The following is a 13396-nucleotide window of genomic DNA, read 5'->3' as shown; positions in this document are numbered from 1 at the left end:
TCAATCCCATTGAAGAGGTGACTGCCAGAAAGGAAGAACAATTTTGAGCTTTCCCAGAGAAACGCTCGTCTCTTATGACTCAGTCCTGGAAAAACTTGAATGCACAATTAGTTTTACATACAAAGGCTACCCATAATGCATAGACACAGGTAAGCATTTGCACTACAAGGTCTTTAGAAGCAACTGGGAAAATACTAATTGATTTTAATACACCAATGATTTGGGCTAAATTCACTGTTCTAGCCCACATGTTTGAATATTCTCACTTTTCCTAGATGCTTATAATTAATTCCTTTGCCTTTTCAGGATATATGTTTTTTCTGATTCTGTTACGGTTCCTTTTTACCAGTTAATTTTTATCTGGTTTGCCCCCATCTTTGCTATCTAAAGGGGAAGGAGAGGAAGGAGAGAGGAGACCTGCACTGTTTGTGCTGTTGCTAGCATTTCTATGCAGTGTCCACTTATGATGTGAAGCTAATGTCCACCCTATGCTTCTGTTTCCTTCATATTATTTTTAACAATTAATTTCATATAAGAAAGATCTTCTTTAGTTTGAGGGTGACAGAGCACTGGAACAGGGTGCCCAGGGGGGTTGTGGAGTCTCCTTCTCTGGACATATTCAAAGCCTGCCTGAATGATGTCCTGTGTAATCTGCTCTAGGTGAACCTGCTTTAGCAGGAGGGTTGGACTAGATGGTCTCCCGAGGTCCCTTCCAACCCTTGCCATTCTGTGATTCTGTGATTCAGATAAACTACCTTACAGTGAAAAATCAGGAGGGAAAGTCAATTACTGTTTGCATTTCCTCAGAAGAGAACATAAGCATGGCCAAACCAGATCTCATGTAAGTTTAATCCACTCCAACATTGCGTGTAAATCCCTAGTCAGTAACATGTTTAGAGAAAAAGTAGGAATCAGTAAAGAAGAGCCTGACACTTCTCCTTAAAACTCCCCCTACTCATCCTCCAGGAATCAGGATATTAAGAACCTGAGAAATACAGATGACATCTGAAACTGTGGATAGGTATCAGCCAATGGTCTCATTTCTCTGTGAACAGTAACTCTCAGAGCAGCTGTGGCATAGAGCAGTTATATATCCAACACAAGAAACAATGTTGGTGCATGCCTGGGAGTCCTTTTCTCATTTCAGTCTTTATTCATACCATGCCTCACACGTGCCTCATCTTTCCTTTCAGAAAGATGTCTATGCTCATAGCAATATGCAGTGCTGTTTATGTAACTCTCCATACTCTTTTTAAAAGGCAAACAGACACCGGAAACAAATGAAGGTTAGTATGTGATTTTGACCATCAAGATGCACTTCACTTTCACAGAAAATAGCTATTTGCAGCCTTCTCCTTATCAGCACTGGCCAAATCCCCTTTGGGATCATGTCCTCCTTCATATATCAGAATAAATACAAGCAAAATTTAGTCACTTGAAAACCAAAACAAAGAAGCTTTATCCCGTTTAACTGCTGCTAAGGCATTTTCAGTGAGATTACTACTAAAACTTTATTGCTAAAAACTGCAAGGAATGTGATTTAATCTGTTAAGAAAAGATGTCAAGACTGTTATAAAGTACCTTATAAACCAAAAAAAAAGATGGAGAAACCACAGTTTGTTGTCTTACTTCAAATGGGAGCTCTGTTATTTCCATATTTCCAGACAAATCCAGTTTTTCCAGATTCTCACAATCCCCCAGTTCTGGAGGGACTGACTTCAAATTATTGAAACTCACATTGAGCACTTTCAGGTTTTTTAAGCAGCCTGTGAGGGAAAGATAATTGAAATCAGTGCATTAAAAAAATTCCATGAAGAGAGAAAGTAAAAATAAAAGGCATACTCAGTTCAGCAAAGAAAAAACTCCTTGATGTGATGAGAAGACATTAATAAATATTTTCTGCAGTGGTTACAAACACGGGGTGGGAGGTAATAGTGCTGTGTTACACTCATGCGGACTTCCCTTAATCAGCAATGGTTTTGGTGAGAGTTTGAGAGGAGGCAGCAAAGACTTGCAAAGATCTTGATTGTAACAGAAATGTGATACCTATTGACCTCAGCTGAAAACAGAGAAGTTAGCTTTTGGTTTGACCACTTTAGAAAACTTGCCTGCTAACTGAAAAACATCTTAATATTTTTTATAGAACCTGTTCATTGGGAATAATCACTCCTACTAATCTTCCTACATCAAGAATTCTGTCTTTGGTATCCAACATGGTGTATTTTTGATTATAAAAGATGGATATGTGTATTTGTTTTATTATTTTCTTTATTGCAATTTATCATCCTTGTCAGGTTAGTTTTAACGCCCTTATAATATTCTAGGCTACATTTAGTCACGTCATAATTTCTGTTTCTTCAACTTATAATATTACATAATCTTTAGTAAAAACAGGTTTAGAAATATCATAAAAATGCAGAATGTTTTATACTGAAAGAATGCAAATTATACTGTGACATAGTCAAAGGGGAAGGAAGTAAGGAACTTAAATGTATCCAATAGCTGAGGTGTGGCAAAGGGATCCTTAAATACATACATAACAAAATGAGATCATTCTGTGGCCAGCTGCACTGTTGTATTACATGAATGATCATAAAATCACAGAATCACAAAATTATTTCTGTTGGAAGGGACTTTCAAAGATTGTCTAGTCCAAAGCCCTGTCCGACCAGACTTTGAACACTTCCCATGATACGACATCCACAGCTTCTCTAGAAAACCTGTTCCAGTGTCTAAATCTACACTCTTTTTTTCTTTCAGTTTAAAAACATCGCCCCTGTCCTGTCACTACAGTCCCTGGTAAAAAGTCTTTCTCCATCTCTCATAAGCCCCTTTTATATATTGACAAGCTGCAATAAGGTCTCCCTGGAGCCTTCTCTTCTCCAGGCTGAACAACCCAGATCTCTCAGCCTTTCTTCAGAGGAGAGCTGTTCCAGTCATCTGATCATTTTTGTGGTGATCCTCTGGACCCACTCTAACAAGTCTGTGTCTTTCTTGTACTGGGGACCCCAGAGCTGGATGCAGTACTGCAGGTGGGGTGTCACAAGCATGGAGCATAAGGAGAGAATCACTTCCTTCAATGTGCTGGCCGTACTTCTTTTGAAGCATCAGAGGATGCAATTGACTTTCTGAGATGCAAGTGTGCATTGCCAGCTCATATCCAATTTTTTATCTACCAGTATCTTCAAGTCATTCCCTGTGAGGTCACTCTCTATCCATTCATTCCCCCAGTCTGTAACGATATTGGAAATTGCCCCAACCCATGTGGAGGATCTTGCACTTGGCCTTGTTGACTTTTGTGAGATCCACATGGGCCCACTCCTCAAGCCTGTCATGGTCCCCCTGGATAACATTCCTTCCCACCACTCAGGTTGTTATATCTTCTCCAATATGCTCCTCTAATCAGTGATATTCCTGTGATATTACCCTCTAACGAGTGATAGAGTACAGCATTCCCAAGGAAAAGCAGCAATAAGTAGCCTAAATGCAATTCAGCAGTTGGAAGTCTGGAAAAAACAGCATCTTGTCTCAGCAAGTTCTCAAAGCAGAATATATATTGGCAAACCCAGAGAAGACATCCATGAGATTCACAATTTTATATTAGATCAGGCTTCTATTTATAATAAAATTTTTAAAAACAATGCAGTGTTTTGTGGGATTTGGATGACACTGGAGAGAGTCTCTGTACAGTACATCAAGTGCTCACAACAGTGTCATAATAGTGAGCTTATCCTTAAGGCACTAATGCTTAGTTAAACTCCCTTCAAAACAAAAGGTGTTTTAGAGCTGCCCACCTTTTGCAATGTGTGACAATCATTACCAGAAACCAGATGGTGCTTCCACAGAAAAAGACAGAGAAGAAACATAGGGAATCGAAAGACCCTAATTTTTCCCCTGAGAAACTGTTGTTTTCAGAAGCACAGGCATGCAGTTTGATGACCAATACTAGTAGCCACCAAATCACACAGCATTTTACATTTTACAGAGTGTCCCTTGGACACAACATTGTCTTCAAATGATGGCTGGACCACTCAAATCTTTCTCACAGGTGGCAGACAAGCTGTATATGGAAAGAACTCTGTTATATTAATCTCCATGGGTTACAACAGGAAGATATATAGAAGCTTCTACTCAGCTTCCTCCCAGTTTTAGCTCTGCCAGGAATAGAAACTGAGGTGGTTCTTTTAGGAAGGTAATCTTGTCTTTCCTATTTGCTGCAAAGTGCTTTTTAGTCAAAACAGCAAAAGCAAAATTTTCTGTAAGACTACAATGATCATTGTTTTGGCAGTACATTACTGTTCCACAAGGGCCATTGGGGCTGGTGCCAGAGAGCAGTAGTAGAAGCAACTTCATGGTGTAACTAGGTGAACAGTCTTATTTCTGGGTTGTTAAGCACATAAAAGTTTAGCCTACCCATGATGAAGCCTCCCCAGGTTTAGTATCATGATGTAGACAAATGAAGGTATTACATCACATGCTAAGCAACATAAACAGCAGCTTACCACCTCATTGCATCAAAATAATCGCTGAAGCAGAAATGCTTTAAAATAAAATAGAGAATCAGAGAATCACAAATTAATTCCTCAGCCAATTAATCCCTTGGTGAAGGAGAACAAATCCCATTGAAATGAAAAAGGAACTACTTACTCATTAGTACTGGAATGTTTTGTCTTTTCTTTTAGCAATGGGATATTGCACTGGGTCTCTCTGGAATTGAGTTAATTTTCTTCATAGCAGCCTGTATGGTGCTATGCTTTGGATTTGTGACCAAACAGTGGTGATAATACACCCAGCGTGAAGACCTACTCTGCTTTCTCGCTCTGCTGCCTCAGTGAGACAGCTAGGGGAGGGCAAGAGATTGGGAGGGGACAGGGCCGAGCTGGACCCAAATTGACCAAAGGAATATTTAGCATATAACATCACATTCAGCAGTAAAAGCTGGGAGCAGGAGAGGAACGGGGAGGAGTTTTCCAAGGTGGCTATTGCATAGGTACTGGCTGAGCATTGGTCAGCTGGTGGTGAGTGATTGCTTTTGTATCACTTTCATGTGTGTTTGGTTTATTTGCTTGTTTGTTTGTCTTTCTTCACTTTTTAAACTGTCTTCATCCTGATGCATGAGTTTTCTCACTTTTGTCCTTTCAGTTCTTTCCCTATCCTGCTGTGGGAGACTGAACAAGCAGCTGCAGGGAGCTGAGCAAGCTGTGTGAGGCTTAGCTGTCTATGAGTGTTAACCCACAACAGATGTACCTGCTAACATTTCAGGCACTGAAATTTCAACCTCTCAGTTCCATTAGTAGCTGAAGAACTAACGTAGACAAGGCACCTACTGTCACCAACATCCTAATCACCCTCTTGTCTAACTCTGCTCAGATGATTCATCTCCAGTGCATAACTAGGATACATGTAACAACCTTCCCAGGCAGAGTGATGGACACAAGAACAGCTTCCCTTTTTGACTTTCCTGCTTTCTGAAACCATGGCTTTTCAAGCTTTTTTCTCCTTTCACAGTTTCTAACATATATGTCAATGTTCACAATATGGTTGGTCCCAACTTGCAAGCATGAGAAAGTAAGTAAGTAGAAGATGCATCACATTTTTTGTGTCATATATAATCTCCCTCTAATTTGACAGAAGCCCACTACAGAATCTACAGTCAATTACCAGTAATTGCTGTGCCTGAGAGTCTGAAAATTACTGAGAAGAAACCATGAGTTTTACAACTTAATTTAATTCTGATAACAAACTCAGGACAATATAGATGAGTGGGATACAGTTCACAGAGATCTGCAGGCAGGGAGCAATTTCTTGCAATTCTGTTTGAAGAATGCTTGTTTGTTTGCAAGACGTAAGACTTACCAGGACCTCCTGGATAAAACCCTTACACCACCACTTCACTTTTTTATTTATCACATTCCGTCTTAAAATCAGTTGGGGTTTTTTTACATCCACTGGTCTTACAGAAAAACAAAGTTACAGTCTCATATTTTTCATCATTTGGAATGGTCTTCAGATTGCCAGTCTGAATCTATTTGTAGAAGTTCTACAACCGTCAATTCTTTTGCTAATTTTATCTTTAAATAGCTTTTTTCCTTCCTTGGTGGTTATTTCTCCGATGTTTTCATAGGCAGCAGACATATCAAAATTTATTTTACTAGCCTGAATAAGCCAGTTCTTCTAATATCCTCTCACAAAATAAAAATTCCCTTCCTAAGTGGTCCTAATAGACTTCTCTTGCATCTGTTCTTTTCTGGAATCTGGGTGACCACAACTTTATGTATGTATCATACTGGATTGTCCTGTCACTGTTAGATTAGGAAACTCATTTCTTCAATTATTTGCATTTATTGAGCTCATGACATGCTGCACAAATTATTAGCTCCTGAGTACATGACCTTGAACGTTGCAATCATGAATTTAATGTCTAACTTTTTTGGAAACCCACCTGCTCATTCCAGCTTTTCATATTTCCTCCTGTTTGTGCAGTGACAATAGCACCCAAACTGTGTCAGCAGAAAATTTCAGTAGCCCAGGTCCTCAGAATAATTAAGAAATAAACTCAAGACTGATTCTTGAGAAACTCTACAAGTGGTCTTCCTCCTGATCAATAGTTTCTCTTTTGAAACAAATGCCTTGTTACCTCTGCTTGAGCAAGTCCTTTGCTCATTTTTACAAGTGTTGCAAAGTCCATTTTCCCAGATTCAAATATTCATTTTCCATAGTTCACTGTATCAAATACTTTATGGGATGCCAGATAGACAGACGAGACCTACTACCTGAAGCTCAATCACCTTCTCAAAAATGAGACAGAAACCAAATTAGGCAGGCACAACTTGCTTTTCTTTTATAAATTTTTAATTTCAACCTAGTTTCCATTCAGCTTCATGTCTCTAATTACTCCTTCCTCTAAAAAAATGTTTAAAATTCTTACAGGCAACAATCTACACAGGGATAGAATTAAGTTATCTGAGTGGCCTGAATGGTAATCCAGGTTACAAGCTAAGATCTTTCTCAGACAAAAGGGGTAAGACCGTCAGTCTGCTTTTCCCCTAGACCTGTTAAACAAAGCTGCTAGGCTATTTTTTTCAGAGAAAGAGCGCAAATATTATTGCAAGACAACATTCATGACAATTCAAGATTCTCAAATCCAGGTATCTTGGCTGAAGGAGCACAAAATTGGGGAGCAATGAATCCCTAAATAACCTTCAAATGCCATAGCCACTGTTAGTGAGATTCCAGAGATTCTCACACATTTGGAGTTTATTGCAGTAACAGCTGGAGGTTTAGAGAAGGAGGGGGGGGGGATGGGATGGTAAGGCAGCATGAACCACTTTCACTACCTTGTAATCTATGTGTAGGGGCTTATTTATACCTTCTTAGTGCAGAAGTTCTGAACTCTGTTAGGTATGGTGCCCAGCCATCACCAGGCTTAATGAGCATGTAATACAACCATTGAGGCAGACTTAGGAGGGCACAAAGAAGGTGACACCCCCTTCACAGCTGCACAAACATAGAGCAGGATTTGACCGCCCCACCTGCCAGCTATACATTCAAATAATGCTCAAGCACAACTTCTAAATTAAAAGTAGTAATAATAAAATCATTGCTGCTACAATGTTGTTGTTAACTATGCTTAATGGCACTGAATTTTCAGTTCTATAAAAAATGCAAATTAGGGAGTTAAACAGCTAACATTTCTGTGTTTTTCAAGGAGAGGCAATAAAAGCAGTAATGAAATCCATGGCTTCCCTAGCAGTTCCACAATTAAGAATATTTTATTTTTAAGTGGGAGCTGCAACGCCATAGTTGTTGCCTAAGATAGTGTTCATTCCCAGTTTAATTTTTTAATTCATTATTTTAAAAAAATTAAACCAGTAATTAAACTCTTTAATTTCTGATGGGCAGCGCAGCATAGTAATAACAGTAATGCACCCTCACTGTTCAACAAGCCTACATTAGTGCTCCTAACAAGTTGTCAGAGACAAAATACAGATGAAGTTACAGAGAGCCTTTATTACCTAAGGATCCCATTCAATGCAAATGCAGATACATTTGTATAAACTGCAGTAAAACACAAAGCAAATTTTTACATTGAGCTGCAGTGATGTGATGGCAGTTTCCTATGGGCCAAGACAAATCTCCTATTTCCAGTATTCTCTACTGAATCAGTGACATTGCCTTTGATTTATCTGAAAGGAGATACTGTTGTTCAAGCTTATAGTAACAGTTAAAACATCTTTTATAATATAAAATACAACAACATTTGCATAACGAAGTTGCAAAACCTTTTTTTGCCACTAGGGCTTATAAAAGCTGTAGAATGGTAGCAGATTGACCCTGGGATAGTAAAAATTCATTCCTTAACCAGTCTTCATGTGTTCAATTAAAAAAATTTAAACATGCTGAGACAAATTGCATGTTACTACTACTACAAAAAAAGAAGGATAAAGCTTGGGATATTGGTCTGTGGTCAGAAGAGTACTAGTGTATTGTAAGGGGAAAAAAAAAAGAAGGTTTTCTTGTAGCAAAATAGAGGTAAAAAAATATGAAGAAGTTCTTGTGGGCCAAAGGGTAGAGAAACACACCTTCGGAGAAAAAAAAAATATGGAGTGAAGCACTACTGAAAGTGCTGAAAAGGAAATTAATGAAAATGCAATGAGCTAAACTGAAGTTATTTTGGTAGATCAGAAATTCTATAGAAAAATATGTGACTTCCTTTTTTCAACCACTTCAGCTTATCTGCTGAAACATGGACGTTGATCTCCCTGGGGATCCCCAAAACAGGGTATATCTTCCAAGGGCAAAGCAGAGTATAAGCTCAGTCTCTGATCTGGAAAACACTTTTCGAGCATCAGAAACAAGCACGATATAAATTGTTTGGGTAGTGTAGAACAATATATTTTAATCACCTTGGAAACTGAAAAAGCTGCTTCTTAGATAATACTTTTCTGCCATAATCAGAATGGTGTGCACAGATTCCAACATTCCCACTGTGAACCAAGTGAAGACTGAGGAATAAACTACAGTTTGCTAATACCAGTCTGCTCTATGTAGAAGGAGAATGTTCTAACATTGTTATATATAATGTCGTTACATAAAGCAATACAACAAAGTCAACACATTGGAATTGTTTGGCAAAAATGATTTATGTATTTAATAGTTTCCACAGCAGTGTTTACAGTCTGAGCTCAGTACCCAATGGTACTACTTAAAATCCTTTCAAGAAATTCACCTTAATAAAGTATTGGCCTTTGCAAGATCCAATTATGTTGAAATTTGTTAAAGCAGTATATTTGTATTACATTTTAGTACAATATTCCCAGTTTTGATAGCTTAATTAGATGAATAAAAAAGATTATTTCCTCTCTAGTGGGTCCAATAAAAAGTACAATTTTGTACTTTTGTGATGCACTAACCAAGGGTTAAATTTTGGGGAGCTTACCAGCTGTTCCAGTATGAGCAAGCCATCATTTGAGCAGCTAGGCTTAAAGCAACTGGCATACTCTTGAGAACAGTCAACTTGCAAGAGAGGTGTTTAATAGTTCCCCTTCAAATGGGAAATGTAAACAAAATTTTCCTCAGTTGCAAGTAACACTGAGCTGTTGGACAGATAATATTCAGTACTGAATAAATGGCAAGGGTAAGAGATGAGTGCAATTCCTCAGAACTAGACTGCACTTAAATTGAGAATATGTATTCTTCTTGGAAACTCATAGATCAGCACACTGGGAATCTTATTAATAGAAAGAGCTATTTTAGGTATCTAGAAGTCATTTAAAACTGTATTACATATAGCTTTCCCTTCTGAGTTCTAGGAAATTGGATTAATGGTATGCACAAATGAAATTTCATACTGTGAAGTAGGGAGGAGACAAAAAAAATCCCTGTGATTTCTTATTAAAATATGTCTCAAAAGTACAGTTATTTTTCCACTTAAATATTTGGCATATCAAAAATGTGAGAGAACATAATGAGGTACAAAGATTTTATTAGCAGCTCTTTGAGATGTTTCATGAATAATTTGGGGGACAATAAAATCCTGATATAGCCTCACTATCTCATCCCAGCACAAAAGTTTTTGGATCACATGAAAATGCAGTTCACTACTTCCTATGTGAATATGGGAATGTATTCTATTTAATATTTTCAATTATAGCAATTACTAATGCACTAGCACTAACTGATATACAGTGACTACACTGCAGCCATGCAGTCAGAGCCAGAACTGCAAACTCGCACAGCAGCTGTTGCCAATGAAAAATCCACCAGCTACACCTCTGTTCATGGTTTTTTTCTGTTATTCCTGGAAAAAACAGACCTGAGAATGCTGACACAGACAACAACTGTGTTTTTGTTAACTTGCTTTCCATGCAAATATTTGTTATTCCACAAAAAGAAGCAAATCAAAAGTATTTCCTCTGTCTTCTGATCCAAATTTGATCTGTTTAAGTGCATAAGTGATTACAGTTAAGAGTGTAGTTTGAAATATCTGAGAATGGATTCAAGTCTTCTCTCTGATTCAGAGTAGAGCATCGCCTTCTAAATCAGGTAAAACAGGAACGTGAATTTCAGTTCCTGCAGATATTTTAGTACAGAGTTTCCCACTGCAGCAATACTTTTTCACTTAAAGTATTCTTATGATCTCCTGTTCTCTCACACCTTTAAAGCCCTCTTATGAGAATCAAAAGTAGTCCAAACGTGGCTCACCAGTTTAGCTTCTGCTGGATGATTTGTTGGTGTCAACTTGGCTTCAATTCTGTCTGGAGATTAAAGACTCAACACTGCCAACTTCAACCATCTGTCATTACTCTCAAGTATGTTTTAGCTGTGATATTTACCTACTTGCTGCTGTTTTGTAAATAGAACACAAAATTATGACTACTTTAGCACTTAACCTTTCCAGAGACCTTACCTCCTGATTTAACACCCAGACCTCACTCATTGCTTAGATAGAGGTCCCAAACCAAATCCACATTGATTGTTTTGCCTGTGATAATTTAGCATCTAGATGACTAAAGTATGAAAGTTTTCATTTGAAGCAGCATCCAAAAGCTTCAAAATGTCCAAGACCTTTCAAAATAATGTCCTATTAAAATAATGAACATTTCCAAAACATATTAGTGTCTATGTCTGTATGCATATATAACACAAAATAAAACCATAGCCATTTGCAACCATACCACCTTACATGTCAACAAAGAGAGCACTATATAAATTAGACAGATATAGATAGATATAGCTTTTATCTATTACAAAATAGATAAAAATTTCTCTGTAATTTATGCCATAACAACAAGGGCATCTCCATTGCATTACTAATAGGTGGTATATCAACACAGGACATTGTCTAAGACTGAAAATCATTAGGCAGTTTTGGCAAAAAAAATGCTGAACAGTTCAGTTGCACAGCCTTGGAGTGGCTTTTTTGTATTTATTTTTAAACTACATTGGTGAATCTGTGTCTTTGGATAGACTATAATTACTGCTGTGATGTAGAATTCTTGTCTAAATAGCATCTATGGCTAACCAAATTTGTTAATTTGGTTATACATTGCCTCAGAAGGAAACGTTCAAATCCAGGTTTGTCCAGATGAGTGTTTAGTACAGTCGTGCCCATCCTGATTTAATGAATCTTAAAAAAAAAATATTCTGAACAAGAGTTCACTGTTAAGAGGAGGATGGTGAGTCCTATAACGTTGTGTTACAGGAATATTAGAAAACAGGAAACAGTTTTCTAATATTCCCTGGCCCTTTCAGTCAAGCATTTACATAAAAAAGCCACAGCAAAAACATTGAAAGGAAGAAAACAACACCTTGGGTATTAGTCAGAGGAATGAGCCTATTGGAGGCAAAGTGAATAAATGGGAATAACATGAAAGCTACTGATGAGCAGAAATCACATGAAACACAATTGAAAGAAGAGTGATTGCTACTAGAAGCATTTGAAACTTTCTTCCTTATTTCCCAAGAAAGGTCTGACACGGCCTTTACATTACCCTCTACAGAGAATTGATTTTGCTAGAATAATCTGGTTTTGTGCCTTTTTTCTGGAAACAGATTTTGTTAACATTCATAATCACTTTTCCTTGGGGTTCATTTTCATTAACAATGTACAGTATTACAAAAAGAAAGAAAAAACTTTCTTAGCCTTTACCTGCCTCAATTGTTAAGCAGTGACCCATTAAAACCTTATGTTTTAGGTTAAAACCTAATGGTTTAGATGAGCCTCTGGAAGGGAACTATGTCCTTTCCCCTTTCTTCCATGCCACCTGGTAGAAGGTGTTTGCACATTAAACTCACTGACCATCTGAGTTCCACAGTCAGTGGAACTTGAAATAAGTGCTGACAAAACAGTTAGTGTTTATTTTATGTCCATTATCTGCTGCTCGCATCTTGTTTATGATTTGTTAGTATATTTAGCTGCCAGGTTGAAACTATAAAATATATCTCAATGTCAGTGGGAAATATTCTGTGTAAAATATGTTAAAAGCATTAGTGGTAGTCTACGAATAGCCTAGAAAAAGAGTAGAAAAGTCTAGCACTGATCTCTGTGTTTCAGGGCACTCTCTGCCTGTTTTTCTTAGCTAAATCTGTGATCACTAGGGAGGTGGAGGTTTTAGTCTTTATCTTTTTTTAAAGTTGTTAGCTGTTATTTTACGTAAGGAATAGCAGTCATAGGGAAAGCTTTAGGACTACTGCATTAAAAAACAAAGGCTGAGGTACTAGTACACCTGGGTGCATGGACTCAACTATGGAGACCTCATAGTGGACCCAGTTTCTCCAGCTCTCAAAGATACCACTAGTTACAGCAACACTCTTCCTTGTAAGAGCAGTAAATCCCTCTCAAATCATTAGAGTCTTTCAAACAAACTTTTTGTATTGTAAGATCAGAAAACACTGGAGAGTCAAACACTAAAACTCTTGTTATTATATAGCTTAAAATAGCAAAGGCCAAAGTATGTAAACATTAAGAATTTGCTTCTCTAAAAGCCCTGATGTCATGTTGGATATACTACTTTATTAAATGGGCATCATTACTGAACTCATCATAAAATTCAAAAGATGGATTTTATGCAACATTATGGTTTTTATTAATTTTTAGCACAATCTTATGTTTCAATTCATTTTGTTTGAGGTTTACAGTTCTGTCATACTCCTATTTTTCTTAACCTGTAAGGAACATAAAACACCACCTGTTGCCAGGAAGAACTCTCCATATACTTGAATACAAGCAGTATTTTATATATATATATATATATATACATGTAAGTATATATATATAATTATATAGTATTATAGCCTTATAGTCAGATAATAAAAATGTGTAAGTTTTTTCCCATGTTTGAGCCATACTACACACATGGTATTGCATACAGTTTGACAAGTGTAATGACAGCCA

The 13396-nt window shown here is 37.4% G+C and overlaps 1 protein-coding gene across 1 annotated transcript in view; it reads right to left on the bottom strand.

The window, feature by feature from the left end:
- LRRC2 (leucine rich repeat containing 2) overlaps nt 1-13396 on the bottom strand; it is a 56216-nt gene that overhangs the window by 24433 nt on the left and 18387 nt on the right. Inside the window, exon 4 of the mRNA XM_009640579.1 lies at nt 1630-1766. Within this exon, the coding sequence (XP_009638874.1) occupies nt 1630-1766 (137 nt within the window). The remainder of the gene's footprint in view (nt 1-1629; nt 1767-13396) is intronic.

This window comes from Egretta garzetta, unplaced genomic scaffold, assembly GCF_000687185.1.
Source record: "Egretta garzetta isolate BGI_Z169 unplaced genomic scaffold, ASM68718v1 scaffold696, whole genome shotgun sequence".
Lineage (NCBI taxonomy): Eukaryota > Metazoa > Chordata > Aves > Pelecaniformes > Ardeidae > Egretta > Egretta garzetta.
Note: the sequence above shows the minus strand (reverse complement) of the source record. Positions and strands in the feature narration are given on the sequence as shown.